The 27,968-nt window shown below is 37.5% G+C and overlaps 1 protein-coding gene across 1 annotated transcript in view; it reads right to left on the minus strand.

The window, feature by feature from the left end:
• fstl4 (follistatin-like 4) overlaps window positions 1-27,968 on the minus strand; it is a 224,068-nt gene that overhangs the window by 8,778 nt on the left and 187,322 nt on the right. Inside the window, exons 7-12 of the mRNA XM_036589017.1 lie at window positions 19,289-19,409; window positions 17,444-17,605; window positions 13,018-13,152; window positions 10,125-10,151; window positions 7,684-7,802; window positions 5,396-5,545 (exon numbers count right to left, since the gene is read on the minus strand). Of these exons, the coding sequence (XP_036444910.1) occupies window positions 5,396-5,545; window positions 7,684-7,802; window positions 10,125-10,151; window positions 13,018-13,152; window positions 17,444-17,605; window positions 19,289-19,409 (714 nt within the window). The remainder of the gene's footprint in view (window positions 1-5,395; window positions 5,546-7,683; window positions 7,803-10,124; window positions 10,152-13,017; window positions 13,153-17,443; window positions 17,606-19,288; window positions 19,410-27,968) is intronic.

Consider the following 27,968-nt stretch of genomic DNA (forward strand, 5'->3'; position numbering starts at 1 on the left):
GCTGTTGTAATACGTGCAGAATGTGGTTTTACATTGTCTTGCTGAAATGCCTTACCTGAAAAAGACGTCATCTGGACGGCAGCATATGTTGCTTCAAAATCTGTATATATTGTTCAGCATTAATGGTACATTCACAGATGTGCAAGTCACCCATGTCATGTAAACTAATACTCCTGATAACATCACGGATGCGGGCTTTTGAACTGTGTGTGTCGATGCTTTTAAAAAATTAGACAAAGGGTACTTTTTCACTTCACCTCAGTCCATCTTACATGAGCTCGGGCCCAGAGAAGCAGCAGCATTTCTGGATCCTCTTTATATATGTTTTTTTTATTTGCATGGTAGAGTTTTAACTTGCATTTGTGGATGCAGTGAGAAACTGTGTTCACAGACAGTGGTTTTCGGAAGTGTTTCTGAGCTCATGCAGTGATTTCCACTACAGAATCATGTCTATTGTTAATGCAGTGCCGCCTGAAGGCCCGAAGATCACAGCCGTACAGTACTGGTTTTCAGCCTTGTCCCTTGTGTACATGGATTTCTCCAAATTCTCTGAACCTTTTAACGATATTATGTATCATATATGGTAAAATTCCCAAGTTCTTTGCTATTTTATTTTGAGAAACGTTATTCTGGAACTGTTGCACCATGCAGTCTTTCACAGAATGGTGAACAACTCAGCTTCTCTGAGATACTCTTTTGTATACCCAATCATGTTACTGACCTGTTGCCAATTAACCTAATTAGCTGATACACTATATATATATATATATATATATATATATATATATAATATATATATATATATATATATATATTGGGACACCTACACATTATACCTAGAGGAGCTTTTATTACCAGTTCTAAATCCATAGGCATTAATACGGAGTTGGTCCCCTCTTTGCAGATATATCAGCTTCTACTCTTCTGGGAAGCGAGTGTCTGTGGAAATATTTGCCAATTCATCCAGAAGAGCATTTGTGAGGTCAGACACTGGTGTTTGACGAGAAGGCCTGGCTCACAATCTCCGTTCTAGTTTATCCTAAAGGTCTTCGATGGGGTTGAGGTCAGGGCTCTGTCAAATTCTTCCACACCCAAACTCTACCATGCCTTTATGGAATTTGCTTTGTGCACTGGGGCTCAGTCATGCTGGAACAGAAAAAGGTCTTCCCCAAACTATTCCCACAAAGTTGGAAACATACAGTTGTCCAAAATGTCTTGGTTTGCTGAAGCATTAACATTTCCCTTCACTGGAACTAAGAGGCCTAGACCAACTCCTAAAAACAACCCCATAGCATTATCCCTCCTCCACGGTAACGTTCTCCTGGCATTCGCCAAACCTAGACTGGTCTATCAGACTGTCAGATACAGAAGCGTGATCTGTCACTCCACAGAATATGTTTCCACTGCTCCAGAGTCCAGTGGCGGAGTGCTTTACACTACTCCATCCAATGCCTGGCATTGTGCTTGGTGATGTAAGACTTGCATACAGCTGCCTGCTAATGGAAACCCATACCATGAAGCTCCCAGCGCACATTTTTGTGCTGATGCTAATGCCAGAGGAGGTTTGGAACTCTGCAGTTATTAAGTCTTTTATTGCTCGCTCTGTAACTTTACATGCTTTACTGTGCTTCTTAAATGCTTCCACTTTTCAATAATATCACTCTCGTGGAATATCTAGAAGGGAAGAAATTTTGTGGACTTGTTGCAACGGTGGCATCCTATTACAGTACCACACTCAAATTCAGTGAGCTCTTTAGAACGGCCCATTCTTTCACAAATGTTTGTAAAGGCAGACTGCATGGCTTAGGTGCTTGATTTTATACACCTGTGGCAATGGGACTGAATGAAACATCTATTCAAATTAATAGTTTGCTCGACCTCTTTCCCTGTTTTTGTACTACAATACTTTCAATACTAACAATGTTTACTATCTGGTGTCGACCAGAGGAGGAAGGGTTCCCCTTCTGAGTCTTGGTTCCTCTCAAGGTTTCTTCCTGTTTCTTAGGGAGTTTTTCCTTGCCACTATCGCCACTGGCGACGCTCATGGGGGCTTGGACCCGGATTTCTTTTTGTAATGCTCATTTCCTTGTAAAGCTGCTTTGTGACAACACCTGTTGTAAAAATCGCTATATAAATAAACTTTACTTACTTACTTACTTACTTACTAAACACCTGAACAGAACCGAATGATTAAAGCTAGGTCCCAATACATTTGTCCATATAGTGTTTGATCCACCAGGTGTTTTCTTTTAGCATTACACAACTTTACCAGTCCTTTGTTGTCTCTTTCTCAACTTTTTTTTAAATTGCTGGCATTAAATTCAAAACATTGAATTTTGTGCATTTTTTTAAAACATGTTTTTGTACATTTTTTTCAATTAAATATAGGGTTTAAATGATTTGCACATCATTACATTCTGTTTTATGTACATTACACACTTTACATGACATACAACATTTACATTTTCATTTGCACAGCTTCCCAACTTTTTTTGTAAATGGGGTTTTATATATATATATATATATGTGTGTGTGTGTGTGTACACTATTGTGCAAACATTTGGAATTTTGAAACGCACTTCAATTATGTTATAGTAGATTAGATTTATACATTTATGTGTAACATTTCAAGCTATACTGTATTCAATTTTTAATGGAACAAACAAAAACGAATATTAATATTGTCACAAAGCAACTTTTGACCTAGAAACCTGGGTTCAGACTCAAATCAGAATCTGGGTCCAGAATCCGTCCTTGTTTGCCAGTAGTTAAACATTATAACTTAACAGTAGGGCAGTTAAGCTATAATTAAACGTTAGATGTAATATCTATTTTGTCATGCATTCTGTGCAGTGTGCCATTAAATCTACATTCTTGTGCTACAGCATGTTTTGTCTTTGTGCATTCTGTGCTGCAGATAAATAAACTGATATTGTTCTATTTAAGCTATATATAGATACACATATATGCTTGTGTTCCTTATGTGATGCTTGATAATATATTGTACGTTTTATATTACTTGCTCTTTCTCTTTGTTTTATGTGATTAACACACATAGGCAGGTCACTTACCAATAAATTACTATAAATACATAAGTACAGTGTATTATTTATCATTTACTAACTTGTTGATGTCCCATTTGAAATATTGAATAAAACATCTTAAATACTGGTGTCTAGCTTTAATATTGCAATCTACACTGTATAAGTTATTACTGAATAGAATAACAGTAATTATGAACACGACAGATGTGTGTATCACATCAAATTCTGCTCTTTACTGTTGTCTATTGTTAATTTATAGTCATATGCAAAAGTTTGGGTGCCACTGGTCAAATGACAAGTTAACACATCCTCAACAGAAAACATGTTTTCTGCACACTTTAATGCACGATTGCTGTTTATTTGCTGAATTTAACATATTAGAAAAAATAAATAAATAACATAAAATGTGTCCTGCACAAAAGCTGTCATATTTCATGTTTTATTTTTTTCCGATATGTTAAAATTCAGCAAATATATTGAAAATGTCCTTAAATTTGCAGAAAAATGCCATATTCAGGTTCACTGAATTGGATGTATCAGCTTATTTTCACTTTGAAAATCAATTAAACATGTACTTTGACCAGAGGTGTTTGAACTTTTGCATACAACTGTATCAGTAGTCTCTAATTAATTTAAATTTAGAAAAGACTAATCCATGTAAACACCTTCTTTAATTCATTTGTAGCATGGACAGATATGTCACATATGTCTGCATCACATTAGAAACATCAGTTAAAATGTTAATTATGTATTAGTGTTAGAAGAAAATGATCATTTTCAATAAAAACGGAAGACAGCACTGAATTATAGACTTGTATAATGAATGGCGCTTCTGTTATCCTAAGTTATGGAGGAGAACACCCATCATGGGGGGATTGCAGTGGGAGTAAAATCATTTGTCAGATGATTGTTCAGACATGATTGCAGTGCAGTGCAGGTGTTATTTGCTAGCTGGTGGGAGTATCCAGCCTAAAATAGTTATTCTGAGTGCTAGAGCCGAGGGGCCTGTTGAGACCCGGAGGCATGCATTAACCTGCAACCCCATCACACACACACACATACACACGCACAGCGAGTTGTTGTGTGCGCATCACACACAGTATCTCAGCAGTATCTCTCCTGCTTGTTGGAAAACCTCTCTGTCCTACTCTTAAATCTGTCACCTTCTCTCCCTCTGTCTTCGAGCATAGCTGCAGTCTTTCACTCCTGCCCTCCACCTCCATCCATCTCACCCAGCCTCTGCTGCTGGGTCTCTCGACACTGCAATTTTTCAGACTCTCTCATAGCATCGCTCTCTGTCGCAATCTTACCAGATTCTTTGCCTTACACACCTGATTAAAAATATGCACCTAGTCAGACAACAATAAAGCACCACTACAAATATATATCAGTTTATAGCACTGCAAAAGTTAGAGATCAGCTTTTATTTATTTCATTTCCAGTCAAAATGGCCAATAAGTACAAGTTATTAATCTATCAGGATCACATAACATATATTTCACAGAAAATCACACAGAAGCCTCAACAACTGTCAGTGTTTCAAAAAAATCTGCAGAAATCCTTCCACACTTCCTCAGAAGATGGTTGCATTTTCTGCTTCTCATGGTACATTTGATCCCAATTACAAAGGCAGACTAATCTGTCTATAGAACTTTACACTTGCTTCCGTGTTCTAGTCCAAATGTTCTCTTTTTTTTTTTTATCTTATTCCCTTTTCTCTTTAACAGCTTCTTGACAGCTACACATCCTTTCAGACTCATAGTGTTGAGTTTCCTTTGTACAGTGAAAAGATGGACAGAAACACCAGTGAATTTAATCAGATTTGAAGTAAGAGTGGATCTCTTAGTCTCACTGTTTATCTGATGGTGGCAGTTCTGGTGGTCTACCAGGTCTTTTTTTTCTGTATATCAATAATTTGAACTCCAACCTTTCACTTGTTTTTCTGTTACTTATGCAAGTAGATTACCTAGATTATCTAATCTCCTCGGAAATTTCTCCTTTTGCCATTTTAGTTGCACATGAGAAAAAATTTGTAAGGCAGCTGAGGTATGTTTGGGTAGTTTTGTAATTCTGTAATAACTTCCTATTATACACATATTTGAAGTTAAGCAAAGCTATGAATTAAACAAACACAGGTGTTCTTCACAAAACTGGAGTGAAAGAACAGTAAAAGAGAAAACAGCAAACAAAAGTTAACAATGTGTACAAAGTATACAAATTAAATTCTATCTTTCTCTATACACAATTCTTAGGTCCACAGAATTTGATATTACAACAAAGCAGGTTCATTATTAACAGTCAGAGGTCTGAGAGTAGTGTTGTGTTCACAGTTGAGGAGAATTAGTGCTTACCTGCACCACTTTCTGCGCCTGAGTATCGATGACCAACAGTCGCTTCTGAAGAGGCTGGGAGACATAGATGTATTTGTCCCTCACACTGACCGCTGAGGCCCACACACAGTGCTGAGGTGAAATACCCTCGCTTTTGGGACACATTTCTTCCTAAAAACAAAAATAAAATACAATAATAACCATCTTGTAAACAGGATCAGAAAGTGAGTTTGATTAATTTACTAAACCTGATTACTCAATTTAAAATGTACCGTAAAAAATAACTAATTAAAATCTACCAAAAATTAAAATGTGTTACAATTAAGATTTATGCTCTCAATGACTCAGTGACAAATATTTGCCAATTTGCATGCTTTTAATGCTTATTGTAAATATTCCTGTTGACCTAAACAGAGCCTGACAAATAGTGCTTTTACATAATTTTTTATGAAAAATAAAAAATACCAAAGGCCATCTATGCACTGTTATTCAGTTATTGCTCAGTCAAGTACATTTAAATTGATTTTGTAAGTGAAAATAAGTTAACACGTCCACTACAGAGAACACACCTAAATACGATATTTTTCTGCAAATTTCAGTGTGGAATTTCTATGTATTTCCTCAGTTTAACATAATGGTAAAAAATATAAATGTGCCATAACCTTTTGCAAAGGCAGCATTTTGTGTTTTCTTTTTTTCTGAAATGTTAAATTTAGCAAATAAACAGTAACTGTGCCAAAGTATGTTCTCTGTAGAGGATCTGGAACTGGAAAGGCCAACATGTATACTGGACAACATCTACTGTATGCCACTAGGAAAACAGCATAAAATGGATTTTAACTTTTGAGATAAAGAATGTGGTGTTAAAGTCACCTTGATGTCATCTGATATTAACAAAGTTTAGAGTCTAGAATGTAAATTACAACCCGTTTTGCGTTATAATGTTCAAAGGCAAAGGAAGTCAGTCAGGACAAGTTGACTGTACAGTATAGTTCTCAAAGTCTCATTTCTGAGCCTCACTGATACATGCAGATCAACTGACATTTCAACTTACTTAACTTTTAAGTCACTGTTTCTAACACTGTTACAAAGCATCCTTTTCAGGTAATAGAACTCATAAGGCAGAGGCCTGGTTCAGAACACAATACATCACTTTTATATATTTCTACTTGAGTTAAAGCACAAAAAGCACAATGTCTCTTTAATTAGGTCTTATTCATGAACATAATGTAACATAATACCTAAAACAACTCAAAATACTTTTACTTTTGATACTACATTTTAAAGCAAGTAATTTTGTACTTTTGTCCACTACTTTTACTCAAGTAATATTTACCTGGGGTTTTCTACTTTACACAAGTACAGGATTTTTGTACAGAAATATGCATATGTATATTAATGTAAATAAGATATCACACATTATATGTGTAATAATGTGGCATCACAACAGTGCACTTAGGTTTAAGGCCTCTTATGTCAATGCAATGTTATTTACTTCATAAAACATCATAAAACATGTTATCTTACAAGTAATGGCATAAGCTACTTATAAATGTTCAAGTACTACATTAAAAAATAATATTCAATGCTTATGCATGTGTTAGGAAGTGTCTATGTGGGTAGCCTTCAAAAAACTGTTACCATTTTTTTGCAAATAATTAAAGAAGAAAAAAAATCACCTGTTTTTTTTTTATGACTAACCTGTGATTATCAATAGTAAAAAAAAAGTCCACAAAATTAAACTCTAGAAATAAGACTCAAAGACTGTTGTTTTGTCCTACTCTCTGTTACACAAAAACTTCAGAATTTGTCATATGTCACAAGTATAACATGGTGGACAGCATTTCAGTAAATCAGGGGCTTCAGCAGGATGTGTACTGGCTCTTCATCTCAAAATAATAAATGTATGAGGTGTCAGTGATGAAATTCTTTAATAGACTCTTTAATAGACTCTTTAATAATAATAATTATCAGGCTGTTCTGCATGGTTCTCTGATGCAGCTTCGTCTATCTCAGGCTCAAACCTAAAGGGCTGTTCTGTATTCTTAGGATTGACTGTCACCCCAGCATTCCCTGATGATTTATCGTCTTCAAGAGAATCTGAGGAACTGGCACTGGCGATATCAATATCCAAGGCTGCATCCTCACTGTAGGACACCAGTGGTGTCACGTGACAGTTTTTCGAATTTCCGGGTAGACGTCAGGCTTTTCTATCAACTATTAATTATTAATTTGCCTATTTTAAAGCCAAACAAACACATTTTCCAACTTTTTCCAACTAGATGTTAATTTCTCATATTTCTACTCACATAGCTGGCCACAATCCTCTCACTCCGCTTGATGTGTCGACGAATCTCACAGTCACCAGGCTGTAGTATCGTGATCCCTTCGTCCGAAAAAACATAGAACATATTTCCCACGCTCAGCCCTGGAACGAAAACAAAAATGTAGGTATATTTCCAAATCAGCAATGACTTATCGACAGGCTTTAACTAATGCTACATTCACAAGTAGATATTTGCTACAAAACAGACATTTTGGACCCTTCAGAGAGGAAAACAGTGAAAAAGTGTAGTTGTCACACAGATAGGCAGCCTATTAAAATCTCTTGTGAATAATGGATCTGAAATTGGCTCCAACGAGTGCAGTTGCAGGTCTGTCACCTGACGGCAAACAACAGCTGCTAATTAGCAGGTGCACGCTAGCAGAGTAATGCTTACTCTGACAGCAGAGTTGTCATGCTGTCGAAAAAGAAGGTGTAAAAGATAAGTTCTCAGATAGGCTGCGTATGTTATTGGTGGTGCTGATGCTGACAGCTACAGTGTGACAGTCAGAAATCTATGTTGGAGTATTTCACCACACCTTGATCACAATTCACTCTTTGTTTCAAATGAACTGCGGAATGAAAGCTGTGTTGAAAAACTGACTTGGCAGTCCAAAGCTGTTGGTAGCTACTAGCCACACAAATTAGAACCATGAGTTTGAGATTCTCTTTTATTGTACTGATTTAAACAAATTAGCACAATCATTTTTTTAGCTGATTTAGTCATCACATGATGCGACTGTCATAATGTGAGCGTTGCTTTACTCAGGAACCCCATCACAACATTTCTTCAAATTGAATTGCAATGCTAGCTTAAAGTTTATAATTGCACTGTGATGTAAAATATATTCACTTAATATATTCACAGACAGTACTATAAATTAAGTAGGTCTATGGTGAAAAGAATAAAGCTATGAGATGCACTGCACATTCTAAGATTCTAAAATCTTGAATTTTGTTAAATTATAAAAGAGGGCAAGGGCTTCCACAGATACTGAATACATTAATAAGTTCTTTATGAAAAATATTTCTAAGAGGTTGAGAACATGTGAATGATCTGTGATCCAACCTGTGGTGAGAGGTCTGTAAAGTAGGATGGAGTAACACTCGAAAAGAAGGTGTGTCTATTTGCGTGTCAAACATATGTGAGGAAACTGCAGCCTAGCCTTATATCTGGCACAGAGTTCTCATAAGACCCGGCACTCCAGACGCTCAAGCTAAGAGTTAAAATACATGGAAATACATGAAGTGTGATGCTAACTTTGCTCTATAGCTAGCATTCATTTCAGAAAACATATCAGAAGATAATAAAATTAGCTCTGGGATCTGATAGACTCATTAAGGTTATCATTGGTTAGCTAGCTAGATAGTTAGATAAACAGCTAGTTAGATAGAACTTTACTGATCCGGGAGGGAAACTGCAAATAGTTAATAGTATACTATTACAGTAAATAGAAAATGTTGCGTTAGCTATTAAAGTGAACAGCTTAATAATAGCTAGTGAGCTACTAAGCTGTATCAATGTCCGCTCATGTTAAAATTGTATTTATGACAATTGATAACAACCAGCATTAAGGGGTTCTAGTCTAGGTAGTATGTTTATATGCGTTTTAGGCAGGAGGGGCTGAAAACTGCTAGCTTTGGCTAACTTCTGCCAAAACCAATGACTCCACTTTTAAATGGGTGATTCCATGATTGCACCTTTAGCCCCTGTAAGTGTTAGAAGTTAAACTTCATTTTTTATCCTTTTTTAATACTGAATCTAAGAAAACATACATTTAAGCATTCAAATGGTGCGGAAATCCATCTCAGAAATTAACTCTCTTTTTTTTTTTTTTTACAAGGTTTCTTTGCCCACAATAGCTAAAAGGGAATAACAAAGGTGAATGTAACAGTTGCCAAGTTGAGTTTTTTAGTATAGAGTTAGCAAATATTTTAATTTATAATTTAGGTAACAGCGTTGTTCTTTCAAAGAGACCTCACCAGTCAACATAAATATTCTGTTCTTCATCTGGATAATGCAAAGTCCTGTTGAATTTGTGATCAGTTATTTCATAGGGGTGAACGTGTTCAGGTTACAGTGTTAAATGAATGTTGCGGGACACATCTAAAATGTACACTGTCATAATGAATGACTCATGAAAAAAGGATTTCAGGTGCATTTTAATGGATATATTTTAAGGTGAAGTGTAAATTTCGTGGTGCTGCAAGTAAGTTTAATGAATGAAGTTATCTGAAACATGCACATAGGTTGTTGTAAAAGACGTTACCTATGTTTGAACTGTTTTTACATACATATTTGTAAATGTAATTTCAACAGGACACAAGTGTTACCCCATTTACGGAATCAACCAAATATACACTGACAGAGCTTGATGAACAATGAGCCACATATTAGAATTAAAAAATACATAGTGATTACGCTACCTTCTTCCCGCCACAGAATGTTCGCCACTGCAGTGTCCGAGTGCCAGAAAAGGTAAGGAAAGAAAAAACAACGATAAATGCTTTTTTAGAATGAAATTACAGGACTTTATAATTCCCACTGAGATATACCTTTGCAATAACCACAGCTGTACCCCACATGCAGTCCCCCTTTTTTCTCTTTTTGACCACATGTGCCATTAGTGAGAGTTAAAGCAGTATAGCAGAAAATCCCAGCATGGCGATTTATGGGATATGTATTACAGAGCTTTCATGTGCTCAAGTTTTATTAGTGGGTCAGAACGAAAGATGGTTATAAAGAAGAACAGCCTTGAAAATGTCTTTTCAGCCTGGTCCTATATAACAACTGCATTCAGATTTTTATGTTTTTACAAGCAATCAAAATTGCTTTTACTACCTGCCTAAACTATTAATTATCTTGCTGGTTAGCCATACAGCAAATTTTAGCACTTTGTGAGTTGCCATCAAAATACTTTTATGAACTTTTCATGAATAGTCTCAGTGTTCCCATTCTCCAATATGATATGAATTGCTGATCCAGTCTATTTTATCCTTATTTTATTCTCTCAGTATGTTCCCTTAAATGAGTGAGCATGCTAAAGGAAAGAAATACAATCTTTTTTTGGTGCATCACTCAAGTCTGTTGATATTATAAGACATCACTGAAATTACTTCATAAATATTTCTTGATAGCAAAACACTGAGAGCAGTATGAAAGACATCACAGTGATTAGAAAGGCAGCACGCCTAAGGGAATATGGAAATTGAACCCCCACACTTTTACTGACCAGCTCCGTCTATAAATAGCACGGCCACGGTAATTCATGTGGGCCATGCCCATCAATGATTGTCAAAAGTTATAAATCTAAATATGCAAAAGAGTTTCAGCTTCTACTTTTGGTAAACTTCTTCCTTTTTTCCAATTAGCTGCCTTAGGTTGAGTGGTCCCATAAACTATCTGACTTGTCATACGTCTTACGCTACTCCCTTTGCCAGGAAGACATTAAGCATTTGTCCCAGAAGCATTTGGCACGTTTCAAGGAACCTTCTGTGCTGGAATGAATTAAGCAACAAGGCTTTATGTATATATCATTAACTGGACCAATCAAATGAGGCTTTGAAATATGTACTGCACACTGTTCTCTCATCTGAATACTGACTCTCAAAGCCTTCTTAACAGTGAAAAGCTAAACACCTTGTAGGGTACTACTTTGATCTGGGGCAACACTATTGATAAAGTTTGTCATAATCTTATTTAATTAAATTTGATTAAAGAAAAATTTATCAATGAAAATGTATGTTCATGATGGATTGGCTCAGTGATCAGTTAACAATTTGAATGATGAAATGTGTTACACAGACTTAAAAGTTTTCAAAAGAGGTGCAATTAGCACACAAATTGATTTTTATTAGCCTCACAGAAAGAGGAAACCCACACCAGCAGGATCACACAATTGCACATACAGTTGTATGCAAAGCACCCTTGTTTGAATTACATTGTGGCATGCGCCCGCCCCCCCAGGCCCTGACGATGACGGCCGCCAGAGCCGGCAGGAAGGCGGGGCCCGAACACCCAGCGGCGATGAACCTCGGCCAGGATGGCAGGGAGAGAGCCGCGAGTGGGGAGGGGGCGGAGCGCAAAGCCCGACCTCCTCCGAGTAACCCGAATGATGCGAGTGACGGCGGGAGGAGGAGGAAGACGACGACGGTGCCGGCAACGAGAGGCACCAGGGCAAGGAGTGAGTCCCGAGCTCCGCCGCCTGGGCCCCGCCCCTGTTACGCAGCGAGGCTGCTCCACTACACCTCACCTTCGACCCGGGCGGCTGAGCTGCAAGCTGGGGGCGGTGACGAGGAGGCGGAGCGGCGAGCTCTCGTTCCCTCTCGGCTCGGGTGAGCGCCTTTTAAAGAGCTGAGAGGGAACAGAGCGAGAGAGAGAGGGACGAGCAGCAGCCACAAGAGCAACAAAGAGGGAAGAGCTGAAAAGCTTGAGTGTGAGAGACTGAAAAGTCTAGCCTGCTTAAGCCACTGAAAAGTGGCCAGCATAGTTTGGGTTGTTTTGAGTTGTGTTTATTTTGTGGTGTGAATAAAAGAAATATGGCTGCTGCAACACTGAACCCTGCCTCCAGCGTCCTCCTTGAGCCCGGGGTAGCACATGCCGTGCTACATACATGTTTTGTTGATTTTGTAAGTGAAAGCAGGTTTAAGCATCAGGCCACATTTTATGATTTATTTTTCCCCCAATATGTTAAATTCAGCGAATAAACAGTGACTGTACATTAAAACATGCATAAGTGTGTACAAAATCAACAAAACATGTCATTTGATCAGGGATGCCCACATTTTTTGCATACAACTGTCTGTTTGCTGTTATAAATTTCATGTATATGAAGTATGAAGTTTGGTTTAATTAGGTTCAGGCTGAACAGCTTGGCAACAGCTGTTATTAACAGGATAACAGGGTAGATATTAACACGATAACAGGCTACTCCAATAATATTCAAAGTTAGGCTTTTTAGATTGATTCACTGTAAAATTGCATTAAGCACAGTAAATAATATGTCACTTTAATGTTTATTGCAAGCTTCAAACGTATGTGTTTATATACAGCTCACATGAGTAGTATTAAACCCAGTGTGGGGAAATGAACACCACTAGCTTGGTGCTAACATAACACTGAAATGTTGAGCATGACGGATGTACATAGTTTAATGCATTCTCTTTCCAAACTGTGCTTTCAAAGGCTTCTTTTTTATGTTTTTGCAATCTCTGGAAGGCTCGGCAGAGTCCATTTTTGTTGTTTGGATTTGAAAAAAAATCAATGGTAAATAAAAAAATAACTTTGTTCAAAAAGTGCTCAAGCATTCTGACTACTTGCATGTCTTTCGTGCAGAGTCTTCTACGAAGAGAGAGGAGATATCTTCGTCCACTCCCACTTCGTTTTTGGCAATGCAGGTGTACGCTCCAGTGTCTTCATAGCGCACGCTGCCGATGTGCAGTTCACTGCCGTTAGCTGAGGATTAAAATCGAGTGAATGTGAATAAAAAAGAATTATTGAAAATGAGAGAAGGAGAAGAAAAAAGAAAAGATTCAAGCTCGTCTTCCCCCCAGGCAGTGCTGTGGTATGTGGTGATATCCTGGGACATCTGTTTTGTGCGTTGGACCTTTGTGATCTATGGCTGCATCCTCAGATCTATCGCTCACCGCTGATGCCGCCTTGATCACAACACGGCAATCTTTAAAACACTTCCTGCCTGAAGAACGCCCGCGTCTGATACTGCTTTCATGCGCCATGTCAAATATCATGTGCGTTGAGAGGTTCTCTCTTTCTCTCCCTCCCTCCTCTGCTCACACTGTCTTCACTCTTTCACCCCCCCAACCCACTCCATCTCCCTTACCTTTTTTGAAGTATAAACCTGATCACAATCCTTGTATCTGGTAGCTTAAAAACTTCCTGATGCGTAATTATTTGGGGAAACTGCAGCTTTCTATAAACTTGAGTTAATAACATCTAGCACCATCTGTATTGCCTTTCAGTAAACATTTAATTATGTCTTGCACTGCTGTTTTATAATTCACATTACTGTAGACTGTAAAGAAGACAAATTATGGGCAAGAAGATATAAGGCTGAACAAATTCTATTCTGAGACACTGGAACTCTGAATATGAAAATTAAAGGAATACCCCAGTACCTTTAACCTAATGTCAAGCTGCCACATCTGTATCGTACTATTAGCAGACAATAATTTTAACATGATTCCTTGTTCTTGAAAAAGAAATGAAAACCTTTTGACTCTAAACTTACTTATAATAGAAGCAATGAGTATTTTCATAGTACACCATATCTGTACTGCTACTAAGATCTAGAACAGCCACTATAGATTAAGGCTGTCACAATTATTCAAAAGACTTACTGATCAACAAAAATTCCTTAGTAATTATGTAATTTGAATGATAAACTTGGTATGCACAGGTCATAAATAAAGCCATGTTTAGCTGACTAAAATTCTTCAGAATTCTATTAGCATCACAGAAAATAAGGAAACCCACAGAAGCATGATCTCACTACTGTAAATGTTTGTGGTTACAAATCGCATGCATATGAAGTAAACCTAAAGTAAACCTAAAGGTTTGCTGTTACAAATTGAATGCATATAAGGTAAAAGGTTTGGTTTTACTAGGTACAGGCTGAACAGTTCAGCAAACAGTCTAACAGGCTACTCCAATAACATACAGCTAGGCTTTACAGAGGGATTTACTCCTTGTAATACAAATCATGGGGTATTTACTGAATATCACTAGGAGTGTTTATGCAGAGGCATGTTTTTGTAGAACATTTCATGAATTCTTCTGGTGAAAAGTAATTGTAAATTAAGCTTTTAATCTTAATTCACTGTCTCAGACACGCAAGTATTTTCCAGACTGAAGATGGCCTCTGCCTGATCGCCATGGATACAAGTTCAAAAAGTTCACAGAATTCAGCTAATTTCCAAAGGCTTCTTTTATGAGTGAGTTTCATCTCACAAGGTTTCCATACCTTACCAAGTACAGAGAAATGTGTCGTAAGTGCCTGTGGTAATCTATAGCACGAAACAGATTTTGTTTGTATTTATTTGAACTAAATCTGCGTTAACTCTATGTGACCTACACTGAGGCTTTTTGCAAAATTCTAAGAAAAATACTCTCAACCAACAAAGACGTAAGTTGGAGGGAAAATGATCTATATACAAAATGACAATAAGCAATGCAGCAGGCAGCAGGACAAACCATCTGTTTTTTCCATAAATTTACTAGTTTGCTGATGGAAAGAAATGACCCACATTAACAAACTGGGTTTTGCTACTTAACTCAATAGCTGTAGATTCAGAGGGAAAAATGCATCTCTCTCACTCAAAGAACTGAGAAGTAATGATGCTCTTGTGTCAAGAGCCAGCCTCAATCTTTATCTGAGAAACCAGCCCCAAATTGTATGAATTCTTACATAAGGTGTAAGAATAAAGTAAATACCTATCCATGTTTGTGCCCCTCGGTGCTACTTGAAAACGGCCATTTACCCCCATTTACCCAGTCAGCAGACCTGAATTGAAAGGCCTTCATTTTCATACTGAACTCTAAGAAACCCACGCAGTCTCAAGCATCTGACGTCGATAACTGCCTATTACAGCGAGTAATGACCCACACACAGCCAATAAAGTGGTTTCTAATGAGGGTGGTGCTCCATAAACGATGCTCCACCGAAGTCCTGCTGAAATTGAAAGTCCCCTTAAAAAAAGGGCCCACATGACTGACCACAGTACATTGGCTTTTTCATAGACGGCTGTTTATATTATCACCATCCTTGCAGACACACTCCCACAGTGTGAAGGGTGGGTGGGTTCGGTGGGGGAGAGGGGAGAGGGGTAGTTGACTGGCAATCAAGTGCTTGAATAACAATGGAAATTGTAAGTGTAATCTCAGGGTGCTTGAGAGAGCTGTGTGGGTCTTGGATGCATTAACTGTGCCTCAACGCTTCATTAAGCGATCTGCGCAATCAGAGGGGCGTGGGATGTAAACACAGACGCTCTTTCTTTGAAGAAAATGTTTCATTTCCAGGCAATATGCATCAGTGATTAAAAAGATAGATGGGGATGGACTTAGGGAGGTGATTTCAAAACTCTCTGAAAAACAAATTGTGGATGTTGTCTATAGCTTTACAAAGAGTCAGTCCTGTTACGATTGTGTTACGATTTAATTAATGCACTATTCACTTTTGTGCACTCTACTGCCATTTTAACTCTTCCATCCTTCCAATCTTAAAACCAACGAGTTACATCTGTGTCCATACAACAGCTATTCCCAAAAGGGCCACTGATTGTTCCCCTATCAAAGAGACACTAACATTCACACTAACAACAACCCAAACCTCAGCTGCCTTACAAATTTCATTCCCATGTGCTAAAATGGCTAAATGAGATATTTTTGAGGAGATTAGATAATACGATAATCCTTTTGTATGCAGGAAAAGTCAAAGGAAAAGAAATGAAAACACAGGATTTAAAAAAATATATTTAAAGAAAATGGGAATCCTAACTGTGCAAGATCTGGTAGCCCATCAAAACTGTCACCATTCGATAATCAGCACTTAAAGCTTCTATCTTTGAAAGACAGGAGAAAACCAAGCTCCAGTCTTGCTTCAGATCTGAAAAAAATCCACAGTTGTTTCTGTCCATCCTTTTACTGATAGAAGACAACTCAACGATATGGGTCCAAAGGATGTGATTATTTTGCTCAACTAAAACAGAGCTTGCTGAAAAGCAGACAATGACATGCTGATCTTAACTTCTGACTACAGCTTTATTGTAGTTTACTCAGTATGCTGAATTTTTTACATTTTCTACCATGAATGTTTTTCTCTACATCCTCATAACACAGTTGTGCTGCCTTTAAAGGTGAGCTGTTTTACACATCTTACAGGAAACCGTCTTTTTAGGTGGTGTTAAACTGAAATATTCCCACATTAACTTTTTTTAGTCATGTATAACCCTGTACTGTAGTCTCTGTGATCTGTGTTTTCCTTCTCTCATTCAAGAGATGTAAACAGGGAGCAAAAACCTCATTATGACAACTAAACAATAACAAGATTCATTGCCAGTGATTTTTATTCACAACATGGATTTGTTGTTGCAGCCCTAAATGTAACCAACTTCTAAGACTGAACTAGAAGTGTTTGCAAGAAACATGGAAAAATATCCCTGCAGATTGTTTTTTTGAAAAACTGAAAGCAAATCGCAAGAAAAAAAAATTGAAGTCAAAAACGTGGACACACTAAATACTAATCTGACATTTTATTCAGCTGTTTTGTTCTGTTGAACTTTCTAAGACTGAAAAATTAATAATGGCTGTTTTGACAGCAAAATACAGGTGATCTCCGACTGTAGATACTGTAGATATTCCCAAAAATGACACTTAGGTCAGTGCAATGGTTGATCTAGATCTGAGGTCCCCAACCAGGTCCTTGGGTCCCCCAGATGGTCCACATTTTTGGGTCCAACCCAACTAGCATCATACAGGCATGAAGGAAATATTTGGACCGTGTGGGGGGCCCTGACAAATAAGGAACCACCCATCTAGATGATGATCACAAAAATGCTAATGAGGTCAATGAAGTGACTTTCTTTATAACAAGATACATCCACACATCATCTTAAATGTGCTGAAAGTGTGAATACATTGGGGAGATTTGCTAAACAGTCCTGACTAGATTCCTTTCATTGTGGACAAACGTTATTGTTGTTCAAGCTGAGAAATGAGGCATAGCACTGACCAATGAGTGAGAGCTGCTTGGAGCCATGAGGCTGCAGATCGAGGCCATTTTTCAGCCAGGTGAGTTTAGGGTTGGGAATGCCGTCGGCATGGCAATGCAAACTGGCAGCTACACCTGGCTCCTGGGCCTGAGTCTCTGGGTAGACCAAGATTACTGGAGGGACTGAGGAGAGAGAGAGAGAGAGAGAGAGAGAGAGAGAGAGAGAGAGAGAGAGAGAGAGCTCATCATATGTTCATGATTCTAAAAGCAGAACGATTTATGTGGTAATTGTCACTGGAGAGACAGAGAGAGAGAGAGAGAATGTTGGCTCTACACAACAAAAACTGCTGCATTGTGCCCAAGGTCTCAGGCGCAGCTGTATCAATTTTCAATTAGACCAATTCCCCTCTGAACAAACATAATCATGCTTATTGTCTCTGATAATTGAAAACGTTTTGCTGCACCTATTTTTTCACACGGATCACACAGCAATTAATCAAAGCACTGGAACACAAACTGTTATCTTTGATTCCATACAGTAATGGTGTTTTTTTCTGGAGCTCTTGATGACGAGACAGGGCTGATTATCAAATCATGTTGCTAAAAATAACCCTGCAAATGACATTATGGTGCGTCAATAACGGCTAACAGCAAGCCCTCAGGTTTCTGCAGTAGTGCTGTTAGATGCAGCTACACCAGCTGACCAGAGATTAATGAATGCAATAGAATGCAGTACCAGTTTGCATTAGTCAGTGGAGACGTTTGGGTGTCCCTAGTCAAATTACAAACTGTTTTGTTGATTTTCTAAGAGAAAATAAGTACTCATACACAATTCTGCACATTTTAAAGCACAATTACTGTTTATTTGCTGAATTTAATATACTGGAAAGAAATAAAACATAAAAGGTGGCCTGAGCAAAAGTTATGGAACATTTTATGTCTTATTTTTTCCAGTACATTAAACTCAAATAAATACAGTTATGCACTAAAATTAGCAGAAAAATAGTAAATATATATTTAAGCTTGTTCCATATGGAGGATCTGGGGTGTTCAGTCACAGAGATTCTGAGTGGTGGAATAAAGCAATGAAAATGTGTAAGTAAATATGTGTACTGTGAATTAAATATTACACTATACTGTAGTATATGATTGTATAGGCTAATTAATCAATAACGTATTTAATGAATTGACTGCAATACGTATAAATTTGTAGGATGTCTGCAATGCCAAATAATGACAAGCTGGAAACAGTTATTTACAGTGCAATGCAGTGCAGGGCAAGTTATAGGCATCTGAGAAGATGAGATACATTAGATTTATAAAGCTATTTATTTGGGCAGCAAGTGTTATTTTGCTCACAAAAACAATAATAATAGTACAAATACAAATAACATTAACATAAGAAGTCATAAATGTCTGCATGTCAGTGTGTTCGTTTAACCATTTTCAAACATCTCCAGGATTACTTTAACATATGAACATATTGGAAAAATTAAACATAAAATATAAAATGTACTTTTGCATAAGCCAATTTTTTTTATTTAATTCAATAAATAAATAGTAACTGTGCATTAAAAGGTATTCTCTGTAGAGGATGTGTATGTATTTTGAAGAAAAAAAATGTGTAATGTATATTCTACATATTATCCAGGTGTTTTCTGTATATTCTATATACTTACATATACACTCACATATGATGGTATGGGTATTATTTTGGATATGAAAACAGGGAAAGCAAAAGTCAGATTTTTCTGAGTGAAATCATCAGATTTTCTCAATCTGAAATGTGAAATTCCTGCCCTAACTAGTCCAAAGCACAAGCTACAACAAAAACATTAGATGTGAAAGATATGCTATATTACTAACCATTCACCTGCAGCACGTGGGTCTGGGACAGCTCCTCATAGCCATATGCGTGACAGCTATAGTTTCCCATGTGGATGGTTGTCACCTTGGTAATGTAGAGGGAGCCGTCATCACCAAAGTCCTAATTGAACAAAAGGGAGGAGGAAAGGGAGGGGGCAAAACAGCAGGGAGTCACCAAATAGATAGACTATGAATCAACAGTCTCCTGCGAGTGAGCGGGCACCGGGGTGTGTGCCACCCTGTCATGCTCATTCGGGCTGATAAATGGCAAGGGTTAAAAATATAGCCAACATTAGCGTGATTAATGGCGGCAGTTGTTGTTTTTCGGGGATGCTACAACTCACCTGGGGTTTTAATGCGGCTTAAAGGGGATTAAGGCATTAAATAGTTTCGTATTTGAACGAGGTGCAGAGGATAAGCGATTCTGAGAAACTAATAGCATGCTCTGAAACTCTGGTAGCATTGGCCTCTCGCATGTGCAGGTTCATGACTTTAAACTCTGAGAATGGGACAGCGAGAGAGAGTTAGAGGTCCCACAAATTCAGGCAGAACACAGACCAATGACCCAATCTATGAGCAAAATCACATAATTCTAAACAGTAGAGATGCACTGATATGGGAATTGTGGGCCTGTGACAATTGTCTAATATTTTTCATGTACATGTCTGTTGATGCCAATATAGTGGCCCCAAAATGTATTTGGACAAATGTGCCATGCTTAAAAATGCATTAAGCTCATTGTGGTAGGATATACAATAACGAACTAAATGGCATTTACTTTAAAGGGGTTTCAGAACGTTTAACTGTATAACTGGTGTAACTGTACTGACCTACAGCGAACTCACCTCTTTCCCGTACATCCTAACCAGCTTTAGCAGCGTTAAATCACAATCACAGTCCTCACAACTACAGCACTGTTACAGCGCTCAGTCATATTTTAGTATTGGTGCATTCATAGGCAGCAAAAGTGAAAGAAAGAAGTGGGTTCATGTAAATTACAGCCCTGATTTAAACGAAAGTAAACTGAGGAAGCTGTGAGGCATTGGAGAGCGGGAGAGCGCTACCTTTCCAGACTAGCTGTTTCAGCAGCTGGCTAACTTGAAGCAGCGCTCCGTCACTCACACAGCACGGCGAATTGATGATACTGTAGATCAAAACAACACACAAAAGCACCGCTTTCAGTTTAAACGTACCTAAAAGGAGGAGTCTGTTTGTCTGGTGTTGATATATTGTGGTTCACCCCTCAAACTACTACGATAGAATAGAGAAACCCGTCTGCTAGCCTGTGTCTGAATACTGTGCTATTCTCTTGACCTACCGAACCAGTTTATGTCTGCTGTTCGTACTAAGTTGACGTTCTTGAGAAACTAAACAGTTTAGCACTGTTGTTGGCCACTTGTTTTGCATTTGTAACGGGGTAGCTGAGCGCTCGTCACCAGACAGCTAAAAATAATGTTTTCTTTCTTAAATTATGACTATTATAAAAACTGCGGCCGTACTGTTCCAGCTGGTAAAAACAGCTCACCAGACACTTTCTCCCACTCTCCCATGACAGATCTGTGAAATGTTCCACTGTTTGGTGAGTGTTTGTTGTGTTCTGACCATAAAGGATAGTTTAAAACAGCAAATAACCACTCAGGAGCAGAAATCAGCCTTCAAATTTGAAAGAAATAATGATTTGACATTTATCACGATATGTATCGATATGGAACGATATGAATTTTGTTTATCATGATAACATTTTTGGCCATATCGCCTAGCTCTACATTCAAGCAATTTCTTTTCAGACTTCTAGAGGTCTGCGTCCAAACCACCTTTATACACTTCCGAGTTCGCAATCCTATTAATGAACATCCGCACACAGACACTACTGTATGAAAAACAGCCCCAGACTTTGCATTTCCAGAGCTTTACAGAGCTAAAAGTGTTTTTCTGTGAAACAAATATCAATTTGTTAACGATTTTATGAAGTAAACTAAAGAACCAAATCAAAGTTTACCAGTGTTCAAAGTACCTAAATAACTTTTGGGTCCTCTGTATATGGACTAAATACATCTGAATTAGCGTTTTACTTTTATAAGGTTACAAATGTGGTACAATGAATAAAATAACATTTAAGCACAGTAGCCCTACGTCACCTTAACATTCTGCTTTTCAGGTGTAACGAAAATATTTGAAACTGTCAAAAGTTTGACACATTAAGCTTAAACCCGCATACACAGAAGTCTGTGCATGCACAGAGTACATACGACTAAACTTGCATAAATGTTTATGCCTGTCTCTGAAGTGGTACAGCTTAACATGTTGTGTTTAGTTAGCCTGGAGAGGAAGATGTTTTCATATGGAAAGAAAACTGTACTGCTGTAACTAGTAGAGAGGAGCAGGTTAGAATTAGCTTAGCTAGCATGATAAACACTCTGCTCACCACAGAACAAGTTAAATTCTGGCTAACTAAAGCACCGACACAAGTTAAATTATAATGATTCAAATCTGAGGGAGTGAAGTCGAGCACCTGGAGCTGAAATGTCAGAAAGGCAAAATCTAAAGGGAAAAAAAGAAACGTTTGGTCTGTAGCCTGATCGGCTTACTGAATGTAAGCTTAGCAAGCAGGCTATAGACAAAACCAAACAGTGCCACACACCACAGCACAGGAATGATTCTGACAAAGTGATGCTCTGCTGAAACAAGGGTAGATATTAAAAACTAATGTCTGAGAAAGTAAAAGTCAAGTGACTGAGGTTGGAGTGGCAGAAAACTGTTCTGTGGTGTTTGTCTACAATAGCTAATTAGCAGGCCATATGTGCCTCACACCACAGCACAGTTCCACTTCGTTCCAGCGAACCGATGCTAAAATGCATGGTTTAGAGAACTCAGAGTCAAGTGACCGATAAGAGTGAAATCTGAAATTGAACATTAAGCCCCTTTAAAATATAAACGGGTGGAATGTGTTTATTTGGCTGTGCAGAGGCATAATAAAAATTTGACACATAATTTTTAAATACCAGCATAATTTATAAATACTGTGGTATACCTTATTACCGTTATATTGCCCAACCTTAATACACCTACCTCGTACTTCTCATTGGTCATTTTATCTACTAAACACAGCTACTAAACACTGACATAAGTTCCAGGTGTCTATGCTGAACATGGGGATGTAACTACAGTACCGTGGAATAACCATTTGTATGGTGTCAACTTTCTTCAGCATCAACATTTACAGTTCTAAGTGTGAGGAGTGGACCCTGTGAGAACCTCAGCGTCACCCATTCTCGTTACACCAGAGTGAAATAAATCTTCAAAAAAAGGGTTTGAAATATCCGTCAAATCTAAACATTTAACACAAATAAAAATGTTACAATTATCAGCTGAAATCATTGTACATTCCTTCTAAATAGAGTGCAAAAACAGCACTGCCCAGTGTTTGCACACATTTTGACAGCATGTAGATCAGGTAAATACAGGTTTTCTTTATGTACTATTTAATAAATGTTGCTGATTTTGGACACACTATAAACTTAGCTCAGTACTACTTTGGTACACTATACAAAGCAGAAACCAGGGGCGTCGCCTGGTCTGGGCTTTCAGGGGCTATAGCTCCAAATATTTTTTAAGCAGCCCCAAACCTTACAACGTAAGTCATGTATCACACCAGCTCGATTACACAACATTCTTATCACCCATGGTTTCATTCGGGTAAGAGTGCGCGTGAGAGCAGAGTGCAAGAGAGTGGAGAAAATGCCTGAGTGCCAAAAATATCTGTAGAAAAGGCAAATCTACTCCACTGTAAAACACTCCTTATTTGAAATATTTTAAATATTTTCTTTTAAAAGTAAGTAAACTGGCTGTTTAACTTTTTTTGTTCACTGAACAGGCAATAATAAGTTACTAGAACAATATGCATTACATTCTGTTAACTTGCTATTTACAAACGGCAGCAACATCACTTACTTTTTTAAGATTAAAACTCCAAATTAGTTTTTAAGGAATATAGTAAGAAATCACTCATTTTAAAAGCAGCCTAACCCAAGCCCGGTGTTGTATGTGAAAAAATTTTACCAAATATTTTATCACTTATCAGGCTGCAGACCTCGAACACTGTTTATCAGGACTCTAAATTACCTAGATAGAATGCTTTGCTTTAGCATGATCTTCAATATTTAAAATTTTGTCTCTTGTTTGGTTTTATTGAATGACTGTTCAGGTTAACTAAAAAATTTCTGAGGGAGGATATCCCAAAACAATTCTATGGACAAGCACACCAGATGCATTCATATATATATTTTTTTTTATTTAAAAATTATACACCACTGCAAATAAATAACCTGGTGGAACTTATTTGAAATCAGTGGCATTTCAATGTCTTACACCAATCACACATTTAGTAATTAATACAAATTCAGTATGTTTGCTGGGAAATGAAATCAGAATAAGACCATTTTTTTGTCTTTGAAGAAGAAAGTGCACATTATCAGTTAGAAGAAGTGAAGTGTCCTTCACCTTAGCCACCCCATTTTCAAAAATCACAGCACAATTACTTAGGCCAAGGGAAGCCACTCAATATGTAAACTGCCCTCTTTTCAAGACGTAATACTGTGCCACCTTTTGGTACAGAGGGCAAAGTGGTTTTATTCAATCCAGGGAAATTGCCATGGAAGAAGCTACTGTAAATAGAAAATATAGGCCACAATGCCTCAAGGGCAAGGCATCCAATTACATCCTAATGTGTGCAGTAGTCATTGATTGTGAAATGCATGCATTGTTCTTACAACACAGACAAACTGCAAAGTAAATAAATACAAATCAGTAAACCAAGACATATTGGCAAAACTCTAAAAATTAATTGCAAGAGTGAACTGCTTTGTCAAGGTGTAATAGCACAGTTATGCTTCAGATGTTTTGCTGCTACAGGCAAAATTATTTAAGCCTGTGCCGTTACTGCATTACTGACTATTATGCAAGCAATTTTTAATCCATACTCAACAACAAATCAATGATTAGGCAGTTCCATCAACACTAAGCAGTGCTGGTACAGAGCAGAGCTACACAATATATTGCAGCTTAATTGTTATTGCAACATCAGCCTTCACTACTGATATTGTAGAAGTGGGCAATATGCAAATAAGCATAAAGACCTACCATAGATGTTCTGTGGGTTATTTGGCTTTCACATGATCAAATGAACATTGATAATTACCCACATTAAATATGGATTCACCCATCATCAAACTTCATGTGACTGTAATATATTAACAGCCAAATGGGCCAATGGCAGATTTTTCTCTTACTCTAAAGGTCACACTGTGTAGGAATCAGGGCGGGAATCTGGACTGGGAGTAGATTGGATGAGTAAAGATTGGATTATACACACCCCACACCATAGAAAAATCTGGAAAGACCATCGTTTAAGATCACCCTTATACCAGGAGACCTTTTGGGACTGTAGGGAGGAGCAAAGAAAAAAAGGCCTGAAAATTGGCCTGATTATCCTGTAGTGTTGGCCAGGTATTACACAGGCATATGGGTATGTTGGTGATTTTGTTGTTTTTTTTGTTGTTTCTTTTTATAAATAACTGTCATATCTTGAATTTTCCAATTGAAGACTAATGTTTAAAAATAGAAACAACAGAAATTTTTAATCTAGAGTCCATATGCCTTTATGGCATGCATAACACCTGTTGTCTAAAATGGCTGCCCACTGAGTTCAGCTAAACTGTGAAGTTTTGTTTATTTTTGCTAGTTTACAGCAAGTCATACTGTGTCCTAAATCACAGTAACAACTTTGTGTGACCTCAATAAAGACGGATCTGGATTAACAAAGATGGACAGGGTTCGAGTAGGGCAGGTTTAGAGAAGTTTCAGAGATGTATTTCCAAAAAACAGATCTGGGTGACTACTGACTTCTAGTGTTTGTTAGCTATCTTAGACTTGTAGCTCCAGTGCAAAACTAAAGAAGCAAAATAGAACAGCACACATGTCTGGGCTGATTGGCTGCACCTGTGATATATGGAAAAATGTGCAAATGGAATTTTTTACCATACCTTTCTTTAACTTCAAAAATGAAAAATCAGTTGTTTTATTTAATAAATCAAGTGTTACATTGAAAGGGGGCATCTTCTGGCTATTTAGCACAATAATACATGCATAATTATGGTTTAGCAGCAGCATTCAAGTACAGCTTGAGTGCACTTACCTGACATTATTTATGCCATAAAGTGCCCTAATTTTGGTCAAACATTACCTCACTGCATCAAGTGTTCACTAAAGTATTACTAAAGTATAAATACTCTGCTACTGCCTCAGTTTGCCCTGTAAGTGCACATTTTCCTTTGCTATTGTGATAATTAGCTTCATTTGGAAAATGAAATGATAAACACAGAACATACATCTATGAACCACATATGTTTAATACATGTGATCTGGTCAGACCATGGCTACATTCAGACTATGCACAGGAAAAGTGTCTAAAATTGGAATTTTTTTTTGGTTGTTTACATTATCTTTTTAATGTGGTTTATATCTGGCACCAATCCGAACAGATCACATTCCTAAACTGACTTGCATGCTCCTCACACGTGACATCAAAATGAGCTTAGCTACTTTAAATTTGGACAACCAGCAGACATTAAAACGACCATACTGAATGATGTTTATAGACAAGAGTAAAAAAACTTCTGAATTTGTGCTTTTTTAAAGCTGATCAAGCAGAGAAATGAAGATCAGTTTCTTTGGTTGCCTGTCACAATGCAGAATGCTAGCAAAGACATGCAAACTCTGTGCCAAAACAACAACATCTACAGGATTAAGACACTTGATCTGTGTGAAGCTCCTGTGACTCAAAACATCTTGAAGTTAACATGACTTTAAATAGCTGATATTCTGGTTCCTCTCATTAGACGACCTTTGTTTACACTGCCTGCATCTGTCTCACTTGTCCTCCAAAACGACCAAAACATGTGCAGCATAACCATAGTAACAGACACTTTGATGACGTTCCCATAAATGTTCTGCTCTACCTGCAAAATTATGAAGATTGAATTAAACTGACATAAAAAAGTTGCATGAACTCTGATCTGACTGTTCAGATGAGGTCACACTGCCCACAGGTGTCAAAATCTAGAGACGGCTCTACTATACAGCTTCCAAACTGTATAAATTCAATGATACCTGTATAGTATATTTCTACCTTAAAATCATTAGCAACAGCAGCAATTTATCTAGTTCTGATTTTCTTTACAGTGATATATTCTTCTGGTAATCTTAGGCATTTCTTCATACAGAATAGAGACATTTAGTTTTACTTTATTTGAAAGTTAAACAGCTAAATGTTGTCACATTTAAAAACACACCCAAACAATCAAGGGCAAAGAGTCAGGTTGTGTTCTGTGATGAGCTGATAGAACAAGCAGCCTCTTGCAGCATAATCTGCAAAATGAGATAAGTAAATGTATTGTTTAGGGTTGCACTGATACTGGCACTTAGAAGCAGTAACGGTATCGCAATAGAGTACAGCGATACCATGAAGGATTTCTGATGTGTGCATGAGCGCCAGTTGGGGTGGGCAACATGACAATACTTTATCGTTATTGTGATAAATTACATCACAATATACTCAAATTTTACAATTTCTTGGTGTTTGTCCCCCTTTTTGCTTTGATGACCATGTGCACTCAAGCTGGCACAGACTCTGATTACTAAAATGTCAAAAGCCTCTGATACATCCATTTCACCTGAGGGTTGAGTGGAGGGGATAAGACAACACAAATCTGACCTTTTTGTACAAAGGCTTGATTATAGTCAATGTCACAAACTTAAATTTGAACGGTGACTTGGTGCAGAATTTGAATCTCTTTTTTTTTTTTGTTTACAATTTTTCACGATACTGAAACTTTCTGTTCTTATTTAAATTATTAAATTAAATTAACAAAATCCCAGATTTTCCATGAGGTCTCAGACCTTTGGACCACACTGAATATACATAAAGTGCTTCTACCAAAATAAAACTTTTGTCCCTCTGACAACGATCTGATTATTACAGCACACTCTTTTACATTCTGGTGAGCTCTGATAGTTTGGCTCATTTCTCACAAATCTGTTTTGATATTGTTTTGTTTTGTTTGTGTATGGCATGTGCGCAACAGCAAAATTTTACTTTAATCAGTATGCCACCACCCACAGTCTGAGCACATCACTTATTAAGTAAAAAAAGAGAAAATCAAATCTGGACGCAACAGAATTATTTATGTTAACTCTCCATAGTGTATAGGCAAAACTGTATTAGACAATACAGATTTTACATATCCCAGCCTTATACAGCCTGATAACTCCAAAACTGTGGAAAAACGTAGTTTATATGGGTAAACCACATGGCTTGACTCCTATGCGCTGCCGTAAATCGAACACATATCAGGCTTAAGTACCACATTTGAAATCGAGCTGAAACTATTTGTGATTCTGTGTAGTTTTTTTGGTGTTCACAATGCCACACAAAAACATCTGCATCAGATGAAGAAAAGGACTGAATTTGGGTCTTTTTTACCTGCAGTGTGAAAGTAGCCTAAAAGCTCAGGCTCTGATAATTCTGTAACAATTACTGCAACAACTTGTTACAACACTTTGGCTGTTTAAGTGCGGGTGCTCTTGCTCATATACTTGTTGACCTGTGCACCATTGTCACTGC

The sequence above is a fragment of the Colossoma macropomum genome, unplaced genomic scaffold, assembly GCF_904425465.1.
Source record: "Colossoma macropomum unplaced genomic scaffold, Colossoma_macropomum, whole genome shotgun sequence".
Classification (NCBI taxonomy): Eukaryota; Metazoa; Chordata; class Actinopteri; order Characiformes; family Serrasalmidae; genus Colossoma; species Colossoma macropomum.